Source organism: Lissotriton vulgaris, chromosome 1_1 (assembly GCF_964263255.1).
Source record: "Lissotriton vulgaris chromosome 1_1, aLisVul1.2, whole genome shotgun sequence".
In the NCBI taxonomy this organism is placed as follows: domain Eukaryota; kingdom Metazoa; phylum Chordata; class Amphibia; order Caudata; family Salamandridae; genus Lissotriton; species Lissotriton vulgaris.
Window position 1 is genome coordinate 556,184,878 of NC_141685.1, and position 27,126 is coordinate 556,212,003.

Consider the following 27,126-nt stretch of genomic DNA (forward strand, 5'->3'; position numbering starts at 1 on the left):
ATGAATACGTGCAAGAGTGGATGATAGCTGCATACATTAATGAGTGAAAGGGTGAATGGATAGATGCATGGATGAATGAAAGGCTGGATGGATAGATGGATGAATGAGTGGAGTGAAACGGTAGATGCATGGATGAATGAGTGGATGGATGTAAGGATGGATGTGTGAAAGAATGGTAGGATAAGTGCAAGGGTGAATGAAGGGATGGGTGAGTGGATGGATAGGTTATAAGTGGATTGATGAGTGAAAGGATGGACGGCTTATTGAAAGGGTGGATTAATGGGTGAGAGTAGATGAATAGATGGCTGAGTGGATGGGGGGTGGGTGGAAGGGTTGATGGGTGGACAGTTGAGTGTAAAGGTGGATGGAGGGATTAGTGAAAGGGTGGATGGATATATGAGCAAAACAGAAGATGGACGGGTGAAAGCGTGGATGGACGAGCGAAAGCATAAATGGAGGAAGTGAAAGAGTCAGTGGATAGATGAGTGTAAAGGAGGATGGATGGATGGATGAGTGAAAGGGTGGGTGAATAGGAGTGAAAAGGAGGATGTGTGGGGTGAAAGGATAGATGGATGAGCAAAAAGATGGATGAGTGAAAAGAAGGCGGGCTGGATCAGTTGGATCAATAGGTTTGGTGATGGCAGGATAAGCAGCTACAGTAGAGGTGAAGCTCTTGATTTGGCCTCTTCTGTCTGCAGCTCAGCAGACAAAGATTCGTAATTAATTTGAAAGGATGAATGGATGTGTGAGTGAAAGGATGAGTGAGTGGAAGTGTGGCTGGCTAGATGGATGGATGGATGAATGAGTGACCGGGATGGTTGGGTGACAGGGATGGTGGATGGACAAAGGATGTTATAATGAAGGAAAGGGTGAATGGGTGGATGGGTTACAGGGTGTAAGGATTAGAGAGTGAAAGGATGGATGAGTGTAAAGAATAAATGGATGGATGAGTGGAAGGAAGGATTGATGGATGGGTCGAAGGGTGGGTGGCAGGATGAGTGAAAGGGAGGGTGGATAGAGGAGTGAAAGGGAGGGTGTATGGATGAGCGAAAGAATGGATGGATGGTTGAAATGGATAGGTTGGGAGATGGATGGGTAGGTTTGGATATGGATGAGCGGATGGACTGACAGATGAACAGATGGACGAACAGATTGGTGAAAGGCTAATGGGTAAAAGAATGAATGGGTGCCAATGTAAAGGTGAAATGTTAGATATCAGTGGGTGAAAGGATGAATGGATAGATGCTTAAATGGAAGAGACAAGCGAGCTATTCTGTTGACGATTCCAATGGCTTTGTTTGCTTCCTTGGTGTCATAAGAACTTTAGATCAACATGGGGGGTATATTAATTTTCGGGTTACTCACTTGGCCTACACTATGCTGCTTTCTCTACCTTGGGATTATCAGGTAGGTGTGGTGCTGTATGCCAGCGCGTTCTTACTAGACCGCTAGTATTTGGTCTCATAAAGGCCACATTGCCATAGAAATTCCTGGCACTGAACAAAACTACTTTGTAAAAGAGCAGAATGCTGTGACACAATTAAGCCAGCTCACAGATAGGAAGAGATAGCATTTTATTAAAAACAAAATGTCTTGGTTAACTCAGATGTAATTAGGGGCTCAAATGTTAAAGTCACAAAAGTGCACCCATGATACATGTCCTCGTATTAATGCAGATTTACGTTTTTCATGAAATCACATGAATTTCCTTAAGTAGGCAAGGAAACCGTAGTCCTAGAAAATGTTTGTGAATTGCATCTTTGCATGAGCAAAATTAATATGCCCCAGCAGAAATCTGTTGTGTGTTTACAAGTTCACTTTTTCTCCAACCAACTTTTTCCCAGCCCTGGAAGAAACTTTACTTCTGCCATTGTCAGGGGTAAATTGCCGACATTTCTCAGTATGGGAAAAGATTAGAGAAGAGCTGGTGAAAAACTCAAAAATTCAAATCCTTCTATAGCATTAGCCTGCCATAACCAGAGGGGCTATTTATTATCAGAGGTCTAATATAAAGAGATTGCAGCCATTATTTGACGGCGCTCTACATGGCACCAAAGGGACAAATGGATTTTGTTACAGGACATGTAGATTTATGAAGCTACTTGTCCCATGGACAAGTACATATTTCATTAAATTCCACACCCCTGGTAGGGTACCAAGAACATACCCAGTCCTTGCTAGCTTTTCTGTGACTCCCCTGCGTGGTTAAGAAGTCTTCCATGAGAGTATGTCAGTGGATGTGCTTGGTTTGTGGGCAATAAAACAATCCTGCTTCTTCTCCTGCATCTGATTTTCCTTAACGTGGTAGAGCCGTACCATTTCAGTACACCAGAGTGATGATATGCTGGATTGTGCTAAACACAATGTCAAAGCTATAGTACACGATATTCTGATCACGTTCCGAGCTGTGCACAGGAGGCACGGCGGTGAGCAATTGAAAGAGTGAGCAACCGGTGGACCTGTGTATGGCGTTTCCGAACAAGGCAGCAGGACGACGTTGTAAGCGGTGGATTGGAGGCACGGGGATGCTTTCCTGAAGCAGTTTGGGTAAAAGGAAGAAGTTGTCTTCAGTGGAGGTCCATATTTCAGTTCAGAGGAGGATTCGCTAGTTCATGAAGCTTACAGAGTTTACATCCAGAGATTCACAGTGCCCTGAAGAAGGGATTATGCGAATCCCGAAATGGATTGGGCAGGGCTAATGAAACAAAGAAGACTGTGCATTGAAATGTTATGTTGAATCTAGTTTGTATTTTTATTTTTGCATTGTAAATACATGTACACTATATGGTGTTATGTGAAGTTAATGGTGAACAAAATCACTGCTGTCATGTCATAAATCATGCAAAAGTTTGACATAAAAATTCTGAAGTATTGTGTTTTATCCTAATGATGGAATTCTGATGAAAGATGGTAACATTTATTTACGCTGTGCATCCTAGAGTCGAGCTAGACTTCACGCGTGTATTTTGTCATAGTTTCTGGGGAGAGGCTACCCCGGGCAAAGTTGCACGCACATGAGTTTACATTTTGGATGAATTATTGAGAGATATAAAACAGGTGTGCACTTCTACATTTAAACTTGAAGCTATAGTACAGTCATATTTGTTATGCTGAACTAAACTCTATTCCCTCTATTTGCAATCTTCAACATATGTCCCAGACTTCGAGTTTCATTAGATTTGGTTGGAAAATGACCTTCCTCTTCACTATATACATAGTTAATTTCTGATCATTACTTCACATGATAATGTTGTTGCTTTGAATTTGAACAGTAGGAGGGACGTGGCCAGAAGTCACGGAAGATGGGCGCCGTCTAAGAGAGCTGCTCTAGCCAACGGTGCTAAAACCCGGCAAAATCGGAGGAGGAGCCACGCTAGCAACCAAGATGGCCGCGTAAGCTCCCGGCTCCGCCAACCTCGGCCTCCCGCCGGAATATCCGGCAATTATCCTGTCTTTGAGCCCGCCACAATGTGTATGAACCTGCCGTGAGATTAATGGCGCTATCCCAAGATCTCTACTTGCTCGGCTGACGAAGATATGTCGAGTGGAAGTTTGCGGCCTAGATCTGCCCGGAAGCCGGGGTCTTGAGTACTGGCCCATCCGGGTTTCAGTTCAACAACATCGGCTGTGGTGGTGTGATTGGGTCCGGTCTACCGGTGTGGACAAAGAAAATTTTTCTTTCGGTTTTTTCGAATTGATGTGGACGACGGCGGGCTGCCTTGGTGAAGGTCGGAGGAGGGGTGACAGCCTAACGCTAGCAGTTGTGGACGGGGGCCCTGCCCAGTGACCCGGTAACGGGCCCACTAGTGTTCGCTGGGTTTGGTTCTCTGCCTGCGGTGGCAGCCCCAGGATACCATCGAAACAATACATAAGTCTCCCTCTGCAGTCAACCTTTTCCTATCCGCCCTTTCCCCTCTGAGAGATCGAGCCGCGGGGGGAAGCGATCATGAATAACATCGATCGAAGAGTGGCTGAACAGACCGCCAGTGGCCCGTCGCTGCGAACGGTGTTGGCGGCCATTGAGTCACTTCAGGTGTACGTTGAAGACCGCATTCAGGCGACGATGGAGCGCCTGGTTGAGATGCTACGAATTGGACCGGACCCTACTCCACTACAAGACATAGCGACAACCGAGACACCCAATTTGGCCACTCTGATGAAGGAAGTAGACTACCCATTGTGTGCGGTATCGGAGCCTTTGACCAGTGTTTTGGAAGACGAACACAAGTTCAATGCCACCAATGGATTGTTAAACCTACGATCGTTGCCGACCATGGAAGGACTAATTGATGTTCCCACTCCAGAAACTTCTGATTAGAACTGTTATCGGAATGACACTGCGTCACTTCCCCATGTATCGGAGCCCCTAAGATGGCAGAAAAATCAACTCTGGGAGTTCATAACGGGGAATGGAGTCTCTGGACCTGGCTATGTTCACGGCGCTTTCGTTCTACTACTTTGTTTTGCATTGAGTTCTAATATAGTTTCTTCGCACTCGGACTGTATTGTGGAAGAGGTGATTTATCGGGTGGGGACTCATGTGTCTGATCGGAAGGGGCAAGGATGAGATCGAGAGACTGGGTTTGACTTAAGTATTGATGGGCACGGGATTTGCTAAACTAATGCTATAGTACGGCTGGGCGGTGTTTGAAGACTCCCTTGTTAAGATACATATTTGTTGTCCGATTGATTTCTTCACTTCAACTTGGGGGTCCTTGGTTCTGGCGGGGGGGGCGACCGGGAGCCTGTACGACTATGCCCTCCTCCACTTCTCTTCTCAACTTCGGTAGATTTCTTCTTTTAGTACCTAGTTAGTTGGGGCGACAGGCACACTGCTACTGGGGGTTAGGCGAAAGCCGTTTGCAGGGGTGCAGGGTGGGGGGATGGGTTTATTGTTTTCTTTCTGTTATCGCCATATGGTTTTCTCCTTCTTTTTCAATTTTTTCTCAGTCTTTCCTTTACTCGTAATATTGCCGATATATCCTGACGTTGATCCTTAACTTCTAGAACCTGGTTGCCATGATTCTCCTGCTGTTTTGTTTTTATGGGTGGGAAGGTTTTGAGGATTCGCAACTGAACTGTTAACCGGTTATACTGATGCTATTTTATTTTGTGCTTAATCGTGCGAGCCTCTCGAATATCTTTGCTGTTCCACGATTATCCTGTTTTTGTACCAACTCACCCTGTCATTATTGGATGTATGTATGGCACCAGATATGTCTGTTTATTTTTTTTGCTTTAAACAATAAAAAGATTTATAAAAAAAATCTGTCATAATCTATCTCAAAGGCTGCAACAGACACAGACTAGGCCACCGCAGCGGTGTTGGAAGTGCCACAAGGAAAATCTGCTCTCAAAGCAGCGTGTAGACCGGTAATCAGGCTATAAAGCACAACGAGGAGCAGAGGCAAGTTGGCGCGGCCCTCGCGCTCTGGCGCGATTTGAGAGCGGAAGGCATTGGGTCATCCGATCAGCATCCCAGCGGCAGGTTTGGGCCCCAGTCAAGTGCGCGGCAAGGTGAACACAGCAGAGGAGGCGGTGAAGGACGCGCAGCGGCAAGAAGGTTGCAGCGAACAGTGCCACGGAAACGGGACACATACGACCCAGCAGTGAGTGCGCGGCACCTCCCTATGAAGCTGGGACGTCCAGAAAGCCGATCAGCGACCTAGCAGCAGGTCTGGGCCCCAGATAAGGGTGCTGTGTTGGGAAAGCTGCAGCGGGGGAAGAGTGGTGTTCCACACCAGCAAGAAATCTGCAGCTATCAGTGCCACGGACACAAGGCAAGCTCGACCCTGCAGTGAGTGAGAAGCCCCTTCCTGTGAGGCAGCGGAGCGGGAGGGTGAAGCTAAGGACCTACCATTCAGTGTTTGACTCAGCCGGACATTAATGGTGGCACCGAGCAAAGCTCTCTGCCTTTCCCCCTTCTAAGCGTTGAGGCTACCTGGAGGGTCGCTGTGTAGCTCTGGTAGATCGCAAATCGACCTGGGGATCGACAGAGGCAGTGGCTGTCCTTGGCAGGGCCTAGTGGGCAGCGTGCAATAGGGCCCATTCAGTACGGACAAATGCCCCTGGCAGGTGGTAATATCCAGTCTTGCCCCGCAAAAAAAACCCTGGATGCGGGTCCTGCCCTACACTGCCACTAGAGACAGAGAGGGAACGTGAACTGCACTCCCTAGACCAGATACAGTGAACCACACTCCCTGGACCGGAGCTGTGAAACCGCAAGGGCCCTCATACACAGAGACCTCAGGAGCGCTGAGCGCGTGGCAGGCATGGGCCGCACCAAAGCAATGACATCAGGACAGGTGAATCAAATAAATAAATATATGGTCTCCAGGAACCGGGTCGATGGCGCAACGGGCGGAGAGCTACTGGGGGACCAGGAGGACCAGCTCCCAGATCCCTCCTTGAAAGACATCATGAGAGCAATTACAGACCTGAGGGGGGCACTCAAACTCAAGCGGGACTCGGTCACTGAGGAAGAAACCCTTCTCAGAGCAGACTTTCGCAAAATGTATGAAAAGATGTCTGCAGGGGAGGTAGACATTGGCGGACTACAGGCCAAACCCAAATGCCTGGAGAAACCGGTCTCACGCCTCACTAAGAATCAGTCGGAGATTTCCGCTCAGCTTGAAGATCAGGAAGGGAGAGCCCGTCGCAATAACAACGGGTGGTAAGCGAGCTGGATGGTATGGAGCATCAGTCGATTGACCTTTTCCTTGAGGACTTAATCCTGAACAAGCTGAAACCTAAGCGAATGTCCTCCTTCTCCATTGAGAGAGCTTACCGGGCGTTGGGAGGCCGGCCGTGCCCAGGGGCGCCACCACAAGCGATCATAGCATGGATATTGAACTTTAGGGGCCTGGATGCCATACTACAAGGAGCACGTCAACATGGCGACCTGCATTATGAGAATGCTGTCATCTGCTTCTTCCAGTATTTCACCCTGCATATTTAGCGCCAGCAACGTACATTCGATGCAGCTAAGCGGGCCCTGTGAGATGCTAATGTAAAATATATGATGCTCTTCCTGGCAAAACTTAAAATAATTGACTAAGGGAAATCCTACTTCTTTGACTCGCCAGCAGAAGTAAGCGACTGGCTCGAAGGCTGGCGGAAGGTTGACTGCAAAGGAGGGATGTCCCGTGAGCCGCCCAGAACTGGTGATGCACCTGAAGGGCGCGAGGTAGAGAATAGAGTGGACGGCCCTGAGAAGCATCACTGAACAATGGACAATACAAGCATTACCTTGTCTACCGCAAGTATTATTGTTACATGCTGTAACTTCTGGTCCCAGAGGCCTTGCAGGAGGGAGAAGGGCTCAGGGAGGGAGGGACCTGCAGTTGTAGCTGAAACTCGTGGGGACTTCTGTGACACTGAACTATACTCGCATCTCCAAAGACTAAGGGACGAGAGGGCGAGGGAACCAAAAGGACTAGGTTACTACTAAAACTCGCGCATAGGGTTAAGCATTATTCTAATTAACTCATACAGCGCTTCGCACTGGCGGCTGGTATGCTGCCCCTTCTTTACTGTTTATTATAACACAGTTAGGGCGACAGGCACTCTGTGTGTTTGGGAGTTGGGAGCTTCTTACTCACCAAGCAGGGTTGCAAGGAGGGGGGTGTTTGGTATGTTGTTCAGTGTTATTTAGTATATGTGCAGACTTGCTCAAGACCGATATAGTAAAAAATGTGCACCAAGTTGGTAAAACCTGGAACGGGGGAGGAGAGGGTAACCGGTTGTGCACCTCAAACTGTGAATCATGGGGGAACAAACTAACCTGCAAGTGTGGACCTAGAATGTAAAAGGGCACACCCCAGATGTGGTGTTGCTTCAGGAGACGCACCTGAAAGACAGCAATTGCAAAGCACTGAATCGCTTTGGGTACAAGCTAGCAGCTCACTCTGGTTTTTCCTTGGGGGCCAGGGTAGTGGGGATCCTGATCCTTAATGCTTTCCCTTTGACTATAACTAATGTACATACAGACGAGGCAGGTTGCCTAGTGACGGCTGTGGGTAAATTGGAAGGGCGCATGATAATACTCTGCTCACTTTACATTTCCCCAGGGGCTACAGAAGTACCGTGCCCAAGATTAGTTCCTTCCTGCTAGAGTTGCCCCTGAGCACCCTCCTAGTGGGCGGGGACACCAATGCTGTTATTTACTTGGAGCTTGACCGCTCCAGTTCCTGGGTGAGCGGTAGGGGAGAGCACAACTTGGCCGACTTCATGTTCGCCCTTGGCATGATTGACCTATGGCAGACACATAACCCCTCTACCAGACAATACACGTACTACTCGGCTCGACACAACTCATTCTCTAAGATAGACTACCTTTTCACACTTTAAATCCGAGGCAGATGGCATGGGGAATCTCAGACCACTCTCCAGTGGGGGTGGCCATTAAGGGCCCGTGCTTAATAGAGCAGCCTTCCTGAGAATTGATCCCTGGTGCCTGAATGACCTAGACCTTAGTGACCTGCTCGGGAAGGAATCAGAGCAGTATTTCCAAGAAAACAATGGCTCTGTAACCTCCAACGTCACGTTATGGAAGGCGTATAAAGCAGTGCTGTGGGGGCAGCCACAGGCACTTATCGGGGGGGAAGGAAAAATAGGAGGCGCTCCAAGTTAGATCCTTAGAGCATGACATAGTAGAGATGGCGTGGGAGGGGGCAGAAGACACCTTGAGAGACCTGCGACATAGACTGACACTAAAATAGCACAACTTGCAAGCAATTGCGGATGGGGCAGCGCAAGCGTATGCACTTGCGACACAACATAGGTTATACGACATATGGTACAAGGCAGCGCAGCTCCTAGCTTGGCTGGAGAGACGAGGTAGAGAGCCCTGGGTGATGGGTGTGCTTGACCAGCAAGGGGAACTGCAGAGAACCAGCACAGGCATAGCAGAGGCTTTTGCAGCGCACTTTGAGGGGATGTACTCGCCGGTCAGTACGAGAAGCGGGGGCGACTGTGAAGAATTCTTAAGAGATTTCTCCCTTCCCACATTATCCGAAGAGTCACATGCCGCATTGGAAGCAGACCTCACGGGAGAGGAGTTGAGCGAGGCCCAGGGAGACCTCAACTCGGTGAAGGTAGCTGGGCCCAATAGTCTCCCTGTAGAAATATACAAGAGTCAAGCCTCCATAATAATCTCACCGCTACTGGATATGATAGTGGAAGCCTGGTAGAAGGACTTCCGCCGGACTAATGTGCAGCCACTATAGTCGTAGTGTACAAGGCTGGGAAACCGCCAGACCAGTGCACCTCCTATCGGCCAATTTCCCTAATTAATGTAGAGGCGAAGGTGCTTGCCAAGGCATTAGCGAACAGACTGATACCTGTTCTTTCTGAAATCATACATCTCGACCAATCTGGATTCATGCCTAAAAGAAGCACCCGCCACAACCTATGGAGACTTTATGGTGTGCTCCACTTAATGGACAGTCCAGAGGCTCAGCAAATGGCTGTGATGTCATTGGATGCCTCCATGGCATTTGACATTATAGAATGGCCCTACTTGTTTGAAGTCCTCCGCAAACTTGGATTTGACCCCAACTTCAGTCAGTGGGTAAGATTATTATATGAGAGCCCCAGTGCTCAAGTACGAGTTAATGGAGTTGTATTCAGATCCTTTGGGCTGGGTAGAGGCACTAGGCAGGGCTGCCCCCTGCCCCATCTGCTCTTTGCCCTCTCGCTGGAACCATTAGCGCACTGGATTCGGGGAGCTCCAATGAGCTGGGGTATAGTTGCCCCTGGGGGATGGGAGGAGTGCATCTCGCTGTATGCAGATTATATCCTCTTATATCTGGCAAGACTGTATCACTCAATGGCGAGGGTGCTCCACATCTTTGAGCTCATTGGTAGTTATTCTGGGTACAGCAACAATTGGGCCAAGTCAGTGATTTTCCCACTCCTGGGGCCCCCGCCCAGGGTGTCAGTCAGATGTCCCGCCACGGTAGTGATGGAAGTATTTAAATACCTGGGCATCTATATAATGAGAGATCACGAGGGGTTCATGCGGAGACATTTCGATCCCCAGCTGGAGCGCCTTAGCGCGGACGTGTGCCACTGGCCTACCCTCGCGCTGTCAATGATGAACAGGGTGGCACTCTTCAAAATGATGGCCCTGCCCGGCCTTCTCTATGTTCTCCAAAACACCCCATACCGAGTCCCTCCACCCACTGCGTAATGAAAGTTGAAGGAGCCCCCACTCCATATTCAATATGGAGCTCTCAGGCCTGAGTACGGTGCTGAGGGGGCCCCCTGCAGCTCGGGTTCCCCCCCCCCCGCACTGCAGGGGCCTGTGTTACGCCCCTGCCCCTATATCCCAAAAAGTCAGACTGTTGCTGTGGCAAGGAGGCTCACCTAGAATTGCGCTCACCGTATTGCAACGGGGAGTGTATGATCGGGGTTGGCGGTCCCAGATTTCAGACTTTACTACTGGGCCTCTCAGCCTATGGTTATCAACGACTGGGTATACGAGAGTGAACCAGCCTATAGGGCTGATAGGGCTGGCATGCCAGGGGGTCATTATGCTTCACTCCTATAATCAAGGATAAGAAAGCTGGAGTGTCCACTGCATTCAAAGGTAGTAGTGTACTGGTGGAGGGAGGCAAATAAACAACTGGGCACGACCGGGGAGTTGACTTGTCAAACCCTGCTATGGGAGGGTGATCTCCACCAGGAGGTAGCCACTCTAACAAGCTTCGGAAAGTAGAAGTTGATAGGGATTGAACACCTAGGTGATGTATGGAGGAGAGAAGCGCCACTCACCCTTGAAATGTTGCAATAGGAGTACGCTTAGCAACACATGCAAAAATACCACTATCTTAGTCTAATGCACACTCTGCGGTGACACATCCAGCATGGCACCTCCATTCCGGAGTACACGCCTCTGGAAGACAGACTACTCCTTGACCCTATTATGGACAAGCCTACTTCCACAATATACCGTAAGTTGGTAAATAACATGCTGGACCCCCTAGTGACGCTTAGGGCAGCATGGACTGATGATCTGGGAAGTAAAGATGACACAGATTGGCAGGAGGCGTTGCAAAGTCCAAGAGAGGTTGCAGTACGGATGCGATTTAGGTTAGTACAGCTTAAAATACTACACAGCACATACTACCCGTGCACGCCTCTCTCACTTGTCATATGAGATGTCATCAGTGATGTCACTGACCATGTCATGAATGATATAATATGTGACATCATCAGCAGTGGATTGCGAGTGCGCGAAATATAGTTAGTACAACTAACTATATAGGAGCAATTTCAATGGTTTTGTATGAGTGAAATGTCCAGCTAACTCTAACACCCCTAAAACTTATACTTTTTTGAGTGAATTTTAAAGGTTTTTTAAATGCTAATTCCTAACTATATAAGGCTTGAAACTTATGGTTTTTTCAGTGAATTTCAAAGGTTTTTTAAATGCTAATTCCTAACTATATAAGGCATGAAACCCATGGTTTTTTCAGTGAATTTGCAAGGTTTTTTAAATGCTAATTCCTAACTATATAAGACCTGAAAGCCCACCAGGAATCTCCAGTATGCGCCAGGGGACTGCATTGCAGAGAGGTGTAATGAAGCCACGCCCCTTTTTACACCTCTCTGCAACGCAGCCCCCGTGCATGTTTGAAGAGGGGGAACTAATTCCCCTTGCATACTGGGGGCCCCTGGGGGCCAACTAGCCCACCTGAAACCTCCTGTATGCGCCAGGGGGCTGTATTGCAGAGGTGTAATGAGGCGATGCCCCTTGTTACACCTCTCCGCAACGCAGCCCCCTGGCACGTTTGCAGAGGGGGAACTAATTCCCCTTGCATACTGGGGGTTCCTGGGGGCCAACTAGCCCACCAGGAGCCTCCAATATGCGCCAGGGGGCTGCATTGCAGAGAGGTGTAATGAGGCCTCACCCTTTTTTACACCTCTCTTCAACGCAGCCCCCGTGCATGTTTGAAGAGGGGGATCTAATTCCCCTTGCATACTAGGGGTCCCTGGGGGCCAACTAGCCCACCTGGAACCTTCAGTATGCGCCTCGGGGCTGCATTGCACAGAGGTGTAATGAGGCTATGCCCCTTTTTACACCTCTCTGCAACGCAGGCCACTGGCGCGTTTGCAGAGGGGGGACTAATTCCTCTTGCATACTGGGGGTCCCATGGTCATATCTGCACAAACGCCGATATTCCGAACGATTGAAAATTACTGTTCTTGAGAAACATTTGGATTTGGATTATCATGTTCTATACTTTGGAATTTTTGAAAGTCTGACTTTGAGGATGCTATAAATTACTCAAGTCTGCCCGAATTGTGTGGTTAAAATTGATACCTAGTCACTTTGAATACGAATGTACTTGCGTCTCGTCTAACATTTGGAAAAAATATCTAGTTATATGACAACAGGATACCGACATAACTTGAAGGAAATAAGAACGCCCTGAAGAAGTTCTGTTGTACAGAACGAAACGCGTCGGCTGGCTGTGGTACGTAAACTTAAGGAAAATAAAAGCATTTGAATATACACCAAGATTCAGCGCTTCAATAAGGACTCTAAGTGATATGATTTGATTGGACTTATTGTGCAAGTGGTGCTGTGCCAAACTTTGGAATATTCTCCACTACTCTCTACCATTTACTCTACTACTCCACTACTCTCTAATACTCACTCTCTACTACTCATTCTCTACTACTCTACTACTCTCTCTACTACACTCTCTCTCCACTACTCACTCTCTACTTCTCACTCTTTACTACTCATTCTCTACTACTCTACTACTCTCTCTACTACACTCTCTCTCCACTACTCACTCTCTACTTCTCACTCTTTACTACTCATTCTCTACTACTCTCTACTACTCACTCTCTACTTCTCACTCTCTACTACTCTCTACTACTCACTCTACTACTCTCTACTACTCACTCTCTACTACTCACTCTACTATTCTCTCTCTGCTACTCACTCTCTACTACTCACTCTCTACTACTCTCTACTATTCTCTCTCTGCTACTCACTCTCTACTACTCACTCTATACTACTCACTCTACTACTCTCTACTGCTCACTCTTTACTACTCTCTACTGCTCACTCTCTACTGCTCTCTACTACTCACTCTACTACTTACTCTCTACTCACTCTCTACTACTCACTCTCTACTACTCTCTACTACTCACTCTACTATTCACTCTACTACTCTCTGCTACTCTCTACTGCTCTCTACTACTCTCTACTATTCACTCTCAACTCTCTATTACTCACTTTCTACTCTCTACCTCTCTACCTCTCTCTACTTCTCTCTCTACTAGTCTCTACCTCTACCTCGCTACCTCTACCTCTCTACCTCTCTCTACACGCACACATATATACATATATATATGCATATATATGCATTTGCATTTATATATATGTATGTGTATATATATATATATATATATATATATATATACATACATATATAAACATATATTATCTGTATAAATACAAATATAAATGCATGCATACATATACATATAAGCATGTTATTTACATGAAAGTTTAAAAAACACTAATAAAAGCAAAGCTAAAAAGCCACCTCATTACAAACAGAATGGCTTTAACTTAAACAAGGGCGAGATCTATTGCATTTTCAATGCTTGTTTACTTTGGTTCCATCAAGAAGGCGGTGTCGCACATTTGCCATAAATTCTGAATGTTAGCACTCTAGTTGCTCATTAGATCACTGTAGTAAAGCTACTGCTCACCAGGGAAGTCTGCTGCTGGTATTCAAAGTGCATGTTTCAGTCTGCATGTCAGAATTTTTTAAATGAAATAGAAGAGGATTTGAGAAGTCACTCAAAATGTGCCCTAATTTTTCTTTCTGAAGCACTAATCCTACTTTCTATGGCAAAATGAACCCCCTCATTTTGTTCCTTTTTAAATTAAATGTTTTAAGAGTTACCACTTTATTCCAATCAAAATGGCTTCAGGTGTGCCATACCTTTGTAATAAGTAGGACTGTTAGCGCTCTAGTTGTTCTTTAGAACACTCTAGGAGGCTGCAGTAGAACACAAAGGAATCAACTGACAGTCTCTGTGCTTGTTGGATGTACATGTTTTACTGAGAATGTCAGACTTCATTCTCACATGACTGAGAAAGATAATGTGAATTTACAGAAAATATGCTTTCAGTTTAGCTTATAGATCCCCTTCCAAACCACTGTGGGAAAAGCATGAGATAATAGTTTTCTTTCAAACATGATTCATGATATTCCAGCAGAAGGCTTTTTCACATGGTAAAATCACCTTAGAACACACCACAATTCCTAAAATGAGTATGGTACCATCAACAAATGATTTATAATGTAACTAAAGTCCTAAAACCCTCTATTAACTACAATGCTTTTTAATGAGGTGCTATCATGTATATTGGTCCCAAGTGGCTGCCAACACTTCTTGGATGAAGTGCTGACAGCCAATCAGATCAGATGTGTGGTTAGGCTCCGCCCAGATATGTGTTTTTGAAGTTAATTTTCATAAAAACCACTGGCGCAATTTTCACCAAACATAGCAAAGGCACATCTGCGTACCAGTCCCTACAATTTTGCAAAGTTTGGCGTTATTCCGTTCAGCGGTTCGGGCTGTAGACTTGTCAGACCGTCCAATGGAAATTAGCATGGGGAAAACACGTTTTGGGACCCCCTTTTTTCTCAGCCCTCACTTCACGAATCCCCCCGAAACTTTCAGGGAAGGAGCGGAGCGGAGCTTGACAAAATTTTGGAAAATTACACGCAAATTCCTCAACCGTCGCCAAAGTTATTCCCAATAGAATGTTGCGGATTTCCTATAGTAGCTAATCCTAACTATATATACACCTACTGGCTATCGCCAGTAGGTTATATATATTCATATATATATATATATTCATTACCTACTGGCGTTCGCCAGTAGGTATATATAGTTAGAATTTTTTCCCTATGGGACTTTTGAAAATTCTATGTCTAATAACTTTGGCGTTTGTGGATGGAATCGGCTGAAATTTTCAGGAAAATGGCACATTTTGTTTCTGAGCAGCTCCTGAAAATTTGGTGGGGTTTCGTCAAGGGGGGGCTGAGAAAAAAGGGGGGTCCCAAAACGCGTTTTTTGCATTGAGTTTTCCATAGGGCGGTTGGACTCACTTTTAGCTCGAACGGCTGAATGGATTTGCACGAAACTTGGCAAAATTGTAGGGACTGTTAGCCCGATGTGCCTTTGCTAGGTCTCAATATATGTGCTCCAGTAGTTTTTGAGAAATTAACGTTCAAACCAAGATATATATCTGTAACAGCGCTCTGGGCAGCGATCCGGTCCGCTTACTTTTCGCGTTTCGGAACTTTGCGCGCAGAAAGCTGATTGGCTCTCCGGTGTCTGTCAACATTCTAAACAGTCCGGAGCGGACGCCATCTTGTCTCTCGGTAGGATCGAGAGAGAAGAAGAGGTGGAAAACGAAGGGGGAATTTAATGAAAGGGGGCAAGGTATCCCCCTCTTGACCTCCTAGGAATGTTGTTGGGGTTATTAAAGGGTCCCGTGGGGAAAATAAAAAAAAAATGATTTTTCACGGTAGAAGCGCGGCCGCGAACTGGTAGCGAAACGGGAATTCGCCATTTTGTGCTTCGTAAATTAAATTACTAGTTATAAGTGGGTACGGGAGACGTATCCTAATCCCCTATGTTTCCTGAGGGTGGGTGAGGAGGCTGATATATGTTGATACATCTCTTCCAGCGGCTGTGCGTGAGCTTTTTTTTTTTTTTTGCTGCGTGACAGTCCGGAGCGGCCGCCATCTTGTCTCTCGGTAGGATCGAGAGAGAAGAAAAGGTGAAAAACTAAGGGGGAATTTAATGAAAGGGGGCAAGGTATCCCCCTCTTGACCCCCTAGGAATGTTGTTGGGGTTATTAAAGGGTCCCGTGGGGAAAATAAAAAAAAAATGATTTTTCACGGTAGAAGCGCTTCACGGGCCGCGAACTGGGCCGCAAACTGGTAGCGAAACGGGAATTCGCCATTTTGTGCTTCGTTAATTAAAGTACTAGGTATAAGGGGGTGCGGGAGACATATCCTAATCCCCTATGTTTCCTGAGGGTGGCTGAGGAGGCTGATATATGTTGATATATCTCTTCCAGCGGCTGCGCCATCTTGCCTTTTTTCGAATGCCACAATTTTGTCGTGCACGGCAGCCATTTTAGATGCCAGGCTGGTCCCAGGCTATCACCTACCCCTGCGGATGTAGTTTATGGCCCCAGCTGTAGAGAATTCAGACATGCCAATTCTCCTGATTCAGGCGTGTGAGTACTGATTTCAGTGCTAGTCTCCCGCCTCCCGATTTCTGCAAGCAAAAACCCGGGGGCATATTACTAACAACTAGCGATAATTTTTGTCTATAACTTGTTTAGAGACAAAAATTATCGCCGCACATCGGCGATTTTTATCGCAGATAAACCTTGCTATTATCGCAGAAAAGTCAGCGATATTCATGTATTATCGACCTAATGCTCTTAGCCATGTTATCCACCTCCCATTGGATAACATGGCTAAGAACTGCTCAGGGCAGGTGTTAGCTTTTGGAGATATTCGCGCTTAGTGCGAATATCTCCAAAAGTTGGTAATAGAAGGTAGCGATGTTAGGGACTGTTTCCAGTCGCTAACATCTTGGCACGCCACTTTGCATGTCATTAGTGATAAGTATCACTGACATGCAAAGCCGGGCCCAAGATGGTCGCTATCTCCTTTTAGGTGTCACTAACTGGTGTTAGCGACAGCTTGATAATAGGGAAATAATTTTATCTCCGCTTTCATGGTTTTTAAAGCCAAAAAAGCGGAGATAAACCCCCTTGATAATATGCCCCACGATTCCTTGGGGGTTTCAGCTGATAGGGCTTGGTATTGTGTTACATGGTAATTTTTCCATGAAACGTCAGAGGGTCGATGTAGGGGTTCTAGAAGAGGTGATAAACCATTTAAGCCTCATGAACAAGCGCATGGTCTTTTAAAGATTTCTGAAGTACTCGGGGCGGCGGTGTGTGTGTGCCCTCTTTCAGGAGCGGGCGGGGGGGCACTGCCAGCAACTTGCCAGGTCAGGTAGTGTTCAACACGTGCATCACCCTTTCTCTGCCTGCTATTGCGCTCCATGCTTCGGAAAGGTAAGAAAAAGAACGTGCATTTGAGTTTGAAATGTCCGATCCTGCAGCAGCACACTTCCAAAGCCCACACATGACAATAACCCGATTCAAGGCCCCATTCACCCGTTTTTCAAAAAATAGATAACACTCCAACAAAGTAAGGTTATAAAACTTTATTAACTTTTAACGATAATGAACAGAACAAAAACTAAAAACATTTAAACATTTATTAACACAAAAAGCAACAATGGTTAGAAGCTGTCTTTTGTGCGAATAGTCCCAAGGCAGCACAACGTGCAGAGTTCTGGACGGCACCCAGGTGATGTCGCCTGGGTGCCGCACTGGTTTAGGGATCCTACAATGCTGCTCCGAAAATTGGCGTGGGGCGTCCCGGGTGGGGCGGGGGGAGGCCTCGTCAGTAGCGGTCTGTTGTGCGAATAGTCCCAAGGCAGCACAACGTGCAGAGTTCTGGACGGCACCCAGGTGATGTCGCCTGGGTGCCGCACTGGTTTAGGGATCCTACAATGCAGCACAGAAAAACAGCGTGGGGCGTCCCGGGTGGTGCGGGGGGAGGCCTCGTCAGTAGCGGTCTGTGTCCAGTGTCACATGGCTGACACAACATGTACGACAGGCACCCAGGTGATGTCCAGTAAACTGCCGCACTGGTTTTGGTATCCTACAATGCTGCTCCGAAAATTGGCGTGCGGCGGCCCGGGGGGGGGGGGGGGGGGAGGCGGCGTGAACGGGCCTCCCCAGGTGGCGGCCATTCAGCTGTTTACCGCCCGCTCTTGCGACTACAGCGTCTCGCTCACCATGTAGTTGAGTTGTTCCCACTCTTGCGGTGCAGCGATAGGCGGCTGCCACATGACTCTTAAAATGGCGGACGGCTCTTCGGTTTTGGGCCTGGTCCACTGAAATGGCCCTGGGACACCTTGGAAGTCGGATGCTTGCCTGCTAGGGCTTGGGCTCCATTCTCGAAAAGCGTCCCCTCAGCCGTGAAGATTGTATAAAAGTCTTGGGGGCTCCCGACTCCCGCAGGCTTTCGGTGGGGAGCGGCTGCCATGATTGCTCGCGGAATGACCACGACGGAGCCACGAGATGGTGGTGCTCTCATGCTGACGCCAGCTTCAGTCTGAATGATCCAGAAACAAGGTGGGGCTTTCATCGTTTGGGAAAAAAAAATGTTCTAAACCAATGAAAAGTGTTATTTTTAGGTCATATGACCAAGCCTTCCATCTTTAGGAAACCAAAAGTAAAATGAACCAATGAAAAGTTTTATAAACAAGTCACATGACCTGTTATGCGACATAGGGCTACAAAAAGCGTAGAAAATCCGTTGGCACGTGAGGCGGCGTCAGTAGCGGACCGATGTGCGAATAGGCCGAAGGCAGCACAACGCGCCGAGATCCGGATGGCACCGAGGTGGTGTCCAGCAAATTGCCGCACTGGTGTGGCCATCCTACAATGCTGCGCCGAAAGACGGCGTGTCCAGCTGAATTGCGGTCACTGTTGCGGTACAGTGACTCGAACGCGCCGAGATCCGGATGGCGCCGAGGTGGTGTCCAGCAAATTGCCGTACTGGTGTGGCCATCCTACAATGCTGCGCCGAAAGACGGCGTGTTCAGCTGAGTTCCGGTCACTCTTCCGGCACAGTGACTCGAACGCGCTGAGATCCGGATGGCACCGAGGTGGTGTCCAGCAAGTGGCTGCACTGGTGTGGCCATCCTACAATGCTGCGCCGGAAGTCGGCGTGGGGTGCCCCGTTGGCTTATGAGGTGATGTCAGTAGTGGACTGATGTGTGAATAGGTCGGAACCAGCACAAGGCGCCAAGATCCGAATGGCAAGTCCTGGATGTTGAGTGCCTCAGTTGAGATTTCTGAGCAGTGCTTGTAGAACTGTCTGAAGCTTATTTGCACCTGCTGCAGCTTCACTAGGTCCGGCGGAACTTGTTGCTTTTTCCTTTCTGCTTCTTTTCCTACAATGCGTTTCTTCTGAAGACACGACCAGGTCCCTGAATGTGTGCAGGGGGACGCTATTGAATGAATGAACGCGCCGAGATCTGGATGGCACCGAGGTGGTATCCATCAAATTGCCGCACTGGTGTGTCCATCCTACAATGCTGCGCCGAAAGTCGGCGTGGGGTGCCCCGTTGGTTTATGAGGTGATGTCAGTAGCGGACCGATGTGTGAATAGGTCGGAACCAGCACAAGGCGCCCTGCACTGTTGAGCCTTTTTCAATGTCTGTTTTTTGTTCTTTCCCTTCCATCAAAAACAAAACAAAAATACAAGGCGCCAAGATCCGAATGGCAAGTCCTGGATGTTGAGTGCCTCAGTTGAGAGTTCTGAGCAGTGCTTGTAAGACTGTCTGAAGCTTATTTGCACCTGCTGCAGCTTCACTAGGTCCGGCGGAACTTTTTTCCTTTTCCTTTCTGCTTCTTTTCCTACAATGCGTTTCATCTGAAGACACGACCAGGTCCCTGAATGTGTGCAGGGGGACGCTATTGATTGAATGAAAATGGCGGCTTGACACAAAGCTGACTCAAGCGTTACTGTTGGTGCTATACAGACAAAAATTGGTTTTCAGTTTGTACATTCTTCAGGTTTTTTTTTCCATCCAAGTCTGATTGAGAGTTTGTAGAAAAATGGCTTCAGATTTTCCACATACTACTCTTCAACATTCTTCCTAAATGTAACAATGTGAAACTCACTAGGAGAACGGCTGTTTCTGTTTCCTTTCAAAATGCTGCCACCAATATTTTCTGAATGGAAGACATCATCTTGTAACATAAAGGGCCGAAAGGGGTTCTGGTCTGGCCGATGGTTGGTGGAGACATTTTGACTATATCTTGGACCTGCCCGGCCTCGCCCAAAATGGCGCCGGTATAAATGGGACTCGTAACTCTTTGCCCGCAAATGTATATCTAGAAAATGTTATTGTAAGTGGCCCTGTCGTATTTTAATTACAAAATGTACGTCCACCGATACCGCAACTGTTAGACACCTTTGTTCTTGTCACCTAATGGCCCGCTCGTTACGTTCTTCTACAGTGTAAATGTCTCCTCATCATATACGATTTGAGTTTGCTCCGTGGCCGGCCCACGTGGTTATAGGCCCGTATTTGTATACTGACATTTTCACAATAAAGGTTTTTAAAACAAAACACGGTAGTAGTATTTTCATTTGTAAAGTTTTTACTTTTAGTGACTGTTTTCGAATCAGTAAAAGGCAAGTGAAATAAAGCAGTCCAATTACATGACGGATAAAAGGTATAATATGTAGGAACGCAGTAAAGATAAATGGTCAAGGGCAGTTGTGTTTTTCATGTCTGCAACATAAAGTGATCGATAAGAATCTGATAATCAGGCGTATCGGCGACTAAGACAGCAGGCCGAATCTCTTTTACTCAACGGCTCCGTCATGGAAGGAAGAAACGCCCTTTTTCTCGAAAAAGGAATATATTTTACTTGCCAGACAGTTGTAAATTTTCCGGGAAAGTACATTAGCCTGGAATATTATAACATATGTTTGAAAAAAAAATATTGTTCGAAAATAATAAAAAGCGTAATTTTTAGGTCATATGACCAAGCTTTTCATCATTAAATTAACAAAAGTAAAATGAACCAATGAAAAGTTTTATTAACAAGTCACATGACCTGTTATGCTTACGTTACGCGCTGCTCGCCGCGCCTCGGATCACTTCCGGGTGCGCTAACGCGGCGTGTCATAAAACGCATTACGCGACAACGTAGGTCAAGAATATAGTCTAAATGTCTCCACCAACCAGCGTTCAGAACACAACCCCTTTCAGCAGTCCAAAAAGTTCTGTTAAATGACAACAGAGGGGACAGGCAACAAGAACCATCAGTCAAAGAGGGGAGGGCAAGTTCTTCTCTTCCGGGTCATGTTGGGGCGCTACCGGAACTGATCGAATTGGTAGTCTACAGTGTTTCTGGATGTTTCAGACTAAAGCTGGCGTCAGCATGAGACCACTACCATCTCGTAGCTCCGTCGTGGCCATTCCACGAGCAATCATGGCAGCCGCTCCCCACCAGAAGCCTGCGGGAGTCGGAGGCCCCCAAGACTTTTGTAGAATCTTCACGGCTGAGGGGACGCTTTTCGAGAATGGGATCCAAGCCCTAGCAGACAAGCGTCCGAGTTCCAAGGTGTCCCAGGGCCATTTTAGTGGACCAGGCCCAAAACCGAAGAGCCGGCCGCCATTTTGAGAGTCCTGTGGCAGCCGCCTATCGCTGCACCGCTAGAGCGGGCGCATCTCAACTACATGGTGAGCGAGACGCTGTAGTCGCAAGAGCGGGCGGAAAACAGCTGAATGGCGGAAGAGGCACAGTGTAGCAAAAGCGGGCGGAATGGCAACTAAAACGATAAAGGGGCGCCTCACTACAGCTTGTCTTCAGGTCAAACGGATTGTGGGACAAGGTCCAGAATTGAAGAGTCATCAAAAGGCAAAAAGTACCGCCGGACCCCGGGAGCCGGCCGCCTATGTCGGGGGCGATCTCAGGCTACACCAGTGCTATAAGACTTGGGGAGGGTGTCGGAGCCAAGCGTCTTCTCCGAGTCCATGGCCATCACAGCGCCCCTCAGGGGCCTCCGTCAAGCTGTTTAGGAAGGTAACATATCATATTGTTTTCTAATGCAGTCAGGTCCACAAACGACACTCACTTACTTTGAGAATAGTGAAGCTGCAGTAGGAGGAAATAAGCTTCAGACAGTGTTACAAGCGCTGCTCAGAACTCTTAACTATGGCACCCAACATCCAGAACTTATGCTATTTGAGAATGGTAGTGACATCGAAGCATCTCGGGGACCAAAACCATTAACGTACTTTCACGTATGAAAATCTTACTTGGGGAGGGGGCAGGAGCGAAGCGCCCCCTCCCAGTCAGCGCCACCACACCGTATGTTGAAAATCTGAAGCCATCGTTCTACAAAGTCAACCAAACTTGGATTGAAAAATCTAGAAAAATGTACAAACTGAAAACCAGTTTTGGTCTGCATGGCATCAGTAACAACGCTTGAGTCAGCTTTGTGTCAAGCCGCCATTTTGATTCAACAAAGCACAGGCATTGAAAAAGGCTGAAATTCAGAACTCTAAACTATGGCACCCAACATCCAGGAGCTTGCTATCCGGATCTTGGAGCCTTGTGCTGTTTTCGATCTATTCACACATCGGTCCACTACTGACATCATCTTATAAACCAACGTTATGTAAATAGTTTTTTAATAAAATGTTTTACCCTATTTCTTTGCTGGTGTGTTGTCTATATTTTTAATATTTGCATAGGGTTTGTCATTATTTTGTGCGGGATGGGTGATGGAGCCGAGCTGTCTTGCAGCCCTCATGGTGTGGAGCTCAGTTCATCTCACTATTTTCGTATTTCTCAAGAAGGGTTGTTCCTAATATTTCTATTTTAGCGAGGTCAAAAAGAGATCCAATTAGTGGCCTACTGATTTTGCTCGATTACTTTTATTTTTTTACACGATTTTTCACTATCTGCAAAGACTAAACAGAGTATTGCGACTTTGTGCTTGTTTGTAAATAGAGAATGATCCAAAGAGAACCAATTCTAAAACAGTAAATGCTTGGACAACAATCAATCAAATGGAGAGACAAGGAGGTACGACGGATTACAACGGGGGTAAAGGCCTGCGTTAACTACCCTTCTGTATCTGCAAAGAGAGAGTACTAACAAAGGCAAAAGAGGGGAGGGGGGGGGGGGCAGCGTTCAAAGCACATCAACGTGCATAAATACGAAAATGTTTTTATCTATCACGTACTTGACATTTTAAAGCTTTTCATATTTGCTATTAAAAAACCAATGAAATTCACAGAAAAAACCATAGGTTATAGTGGATATATAGTTAGGAATTTGCATTTACAAAACCTTGAAAATTCAATGAAAAAACCATAGGTTATAGGCCATATATAGTTAGGAATTAGCATTTACAAAACCTTATTTTACTCGCATAAAACCATTGAAATTCCATATATAGTTAGCTAACTATAAGCGCTAACTATATATCGCGCACCCGCAATCCACTGCTGATGATGTCACATATTACATCATTCATGACATGGTCAGTGACATCACTGATGACATCACTGATGACATCTCAAATGACATCACTGATGACAACTCAAATGATATCAATGATGACATCTCAAATGACATCACTGATGACAACTCAAATGACATCACTGATGACATCTCATTTGTCATCACTGATCACATCACTCATGTGATAATACAATGAACCTCTTCAGACTCTAATATAACCTTACATACACTCAGTATAAACAGACACTCACAGACTGTCACTCATCCATGGAGTTACTCACACACCTAGTCAGTCATGCAAAGAATCAATCACACCTCCATTTCCTCAACTATACAGTTATACACATCTTACTTATTCAAACATATAATAACACATATTTACTCTCTTATATAATCCCTGATACAAGCTCACAGTGATCGATACAGCCACTCACACATTCACTGGGTCTTATGTTCAGTTATTTATATATCTCAACTCTCACATGTATTGTGTTTTACATACGTACTTACTTGCACATGTAGCAATGAGAAATCCATTCACTCACCAACACACCCATGCACAGTCAACCGCCCATATAGCTGTTTCCACATGCACTCTTGAACTCATACTCCTAGTGAATCAACTGCTTACACATCTATGCACAGAGTCACGCACCTCCCAGCCACCCACACACACACTCAGCCTCCCATTCAAATATTTGGGCAACCAATCAATAACCCATATGGCCACTCTTATAGCTACTGATCAACACATGCAGCAGCTTACACAACAACAAACATACTGATGCACGAATTAAGACAGTTTAGTCACTAACCCATGTACTCAGTGAGACACATTTAATCACTCACTCATACAGTCAGTCATGCACCTACTAAATTCTTCATCCAGACACTTATACATCCACTCATTCTTCAATATGTGAAACATATTTAAACTTTACAGACACATACAATCACTGGTTGTTTTGATCAGTGATGTCATCAGTGATGTCACTGACCATGTCATGAATGATGTAATATGTGACATCATCAGCAGTGGATTGCGGGTGCGCGATATATAGTTAGCGCTTATAGTTAGCTAACTATATATGGAATTTCAATGGTTTTATGCGAGTAAAATAAGGTTTTGTAAATGCTAATTCCTAACTATATATGGCCTATAACCTATGGTTTTTTCATTGAATATATATATATATATATTCAACCCTCGTTGGTGGAGGCGAACGCGTCATGGTGGATTGCAGGCTACAACTTTGGCACGAATAAATCACTGAAAACTGCACTTACGTGGTGGTTTCGCTCTTTGTTCTGCGCGAAGCAGCTGCTGACGGCGACTTTCTGCATTTATATATATATATATATATATATATATATATATATAGACAGATATAGATATAGATATAAAACAGGTTTATGAATCCAATAAACCATTTGGTGTTGGTATAATTGCGGACCTTGTTGTTTATTTCGGACCTGAGTGCTTGATTGGAACGCTGTTCTGCCAGTCATATATCTATTTATTTATTTATTAGTAGGCGCTGTGTCTCCTGAAATGAATACTATTGATGTCCTTATGTCCACCTGGGAGCCAAAGGTGGTAAGACTCAATTGTCAACTGGGTGCACATTACTGTAACTACTGTCATCTGTGGCCAATGAAACAAACAGTGAATAAAAAGAGGTTTTAAAAAAAAAGAATTTGAACAGTATAACATTGTAATTGTATTTTAAAGTTTGGCTGTGCCATATTACAAATTTCATATAAGCTGCTAAGTTTCCAGAATGTTCTTGTTAATAACCTATATTTTCAATTTTACCTAGATTTTGTGGGTTGGTGTTTAAAGGACCATTATCTGTTCAGGAAGATTGGATTAAGCATTTACAGAGGCACATTGTCAATGCAAATCTGCCACGGACTGGAGCTGGCATGGTAGAAGTTGCATCAATGCTCAAACCTCCATCAATCTCTGAAACATCTTTTTCTTTATTAATGGCAGAAGCAGCATCATAGAAACATTTCTACATAACACATTTTAATGGATTGTTCGTTTGAACTCCTTTTGAGGACATTTTTAAAAAGTTAGTGTTACCGGTTTATAAACTTTGAAGCAGAAAATATTTAGAAATGGAGACATCAATACCAATTGTGTACTAAGTTATCTAAATACATATTTTATATAGTTCGAAATACCCTTTGGCCAATTATAAAGTGTTCATCATCCAGGTAATAATTTAATAAAGATCATTCAAAATTTTTGCACAATGGTACTTGGTACTTCGCCATATGTTAGAGAGAAGCTATCATATTTACATTGTGTCCGGAGTTGATGTTCTGGCTATTCCAAAAAATGACATGCATCTTAAAGTCAGATATATTTTGTTTGTGTGTATTTACTGTTTTGTACAATATTGAGAACTGATAATCAAAAGTGTACATATTACTTGGGGCATTACATAGTAATCATGTATTCCGTAGTTTAAGACTGTTTCTTTGAGGTAGGGCAGTTAATAATATTCTATTTAGATGTGTTTTTTATCCCATGCATTTTTTGTACTAAAAAGTAGCGAAGATTTGTTAAACAAATTTCTAAATAAAGTGTACATAGTACTGGAAACTGTGCAGTTAGAGAAAGGTCTTCACTCAAGTCGAAATTCTCACAACCAACAAAGTGGCACATTCATGCTACCTCCTTCGAGAACAATATATATATATATATATATATATATATATATATATATATATATATATATATATATATATATACACACCCTAATACATTTCGGTAGATTTTAAAAGCAACTTAATTTCCAAACATCATGTTTTTTGTGTTTTACCTTATGTTTTGAAAACGTAAACAACATTTTTCCCCTTTTGCTACTTTGTTTTTAAATGCCATAGAGCTGTATACGTGTTGCTGTCTGTATTGTCTTGCCTAGGTTTCCCATTTGCTGTTTGTTTCTAATTTGTTCATTTTCAAAAACTTAAGACATTTGGGTTTTTTTCATTTTAGGAAAAGAATGTTTACAGTTTAAATTTTAGAACCTGTTCTGGATGTGATTATTTGTATGGGATTGTGTAACACTATGCTCTTGCAAAAGAGGCTACGTACAGAATTACTGAAATGTGTTGTGAGGATGGGAAATGTGGTGCAGGAATTTTGCTCTTGATAAATTGTGAATATTCATTTTAAATGCCTCAAGTAGTTTTTTTACTTTTTAATGTTGCTTTTAATGTAATGTTAACTTTCTTCGTAACAATTTATTCTAAAGGACCCTTTTATTTTAAGCATAAAGGGTGATTTCAGTGAAATTAAGGACATTTGAAAATACTTGTTAGAATATATGCTTACCTTGTTAAACCTAGTAAACATTTGTTAGTACGTCTCCATACCTTGATGCACTTTTAAATGAGAATCATTTAAAAGGTCACTTCAGTGTATGTTAAGTCTCATTTATAACATATGAAAAACTTAGGTATTTTATTGAATTTAAATTCTAATGTGTTAATTGAAAAGGTTTCTTTACTTGTTGAGCCTAAAATGTCTCTGCCTCACCATAACCCCATCATGGTGCTATGGCTTGTTAGTGTATGAAATGGTGGTCATTCTGCAGCTTTCAATCTTTGCCTAGAGCCACATCCTTTTTGATCACTTTTGGTCATGACCCTGGGAATTCTTGATTTATTTAACATAATGTTATAGTAGTAAAATGCTGTATTTAATACAGTAGTGGACTGGAAAGAAAAAGAGGGGCCCCTTCAACCAATAGGGATAGGGCACTATACAGTAACTGGTAGAAAGTTTCCCTTTCAGTAACTTGTTCCACACTCGGCCAGCAATCAAACAGTCATATGTACACTAATCCGTCAAGGAGGCGAATGAACCATATAAAACAAGGAATAACACAAACTACTGTTTTAAAAAATAT

General features: G+C 45.1%; 1 protein-coding gene across 10 annotated transcripts in view; it reads left to right on the forward strand.

Annotated features, from left to right (window-relative positions):
- Positions 1-26,386, forward strand: part of ZNF644 (zinc finger protein 644) — a 714,013-nt gene extending 687,627 nt beyond the window's left edge. For all 10 annotated transcript variants that reach the window (XM_086953948.1, XM_086953944.1, XM_086953952.1 and 7 more), the window contains one exon: positions 25,021-26,386. In XM_086953948.1, coding sequence (XP_086810074.1) covers positions 25,021-25,210 — 190 coding nt within the window. In that variant the 3' untranslated portion in view covers positions 25,211-26,386. The remainder of the gene's footprint in view (positions 1-25,020) is intronic.
- Positions 26,387-27,126: the final 740 nt, after the last annotated feature.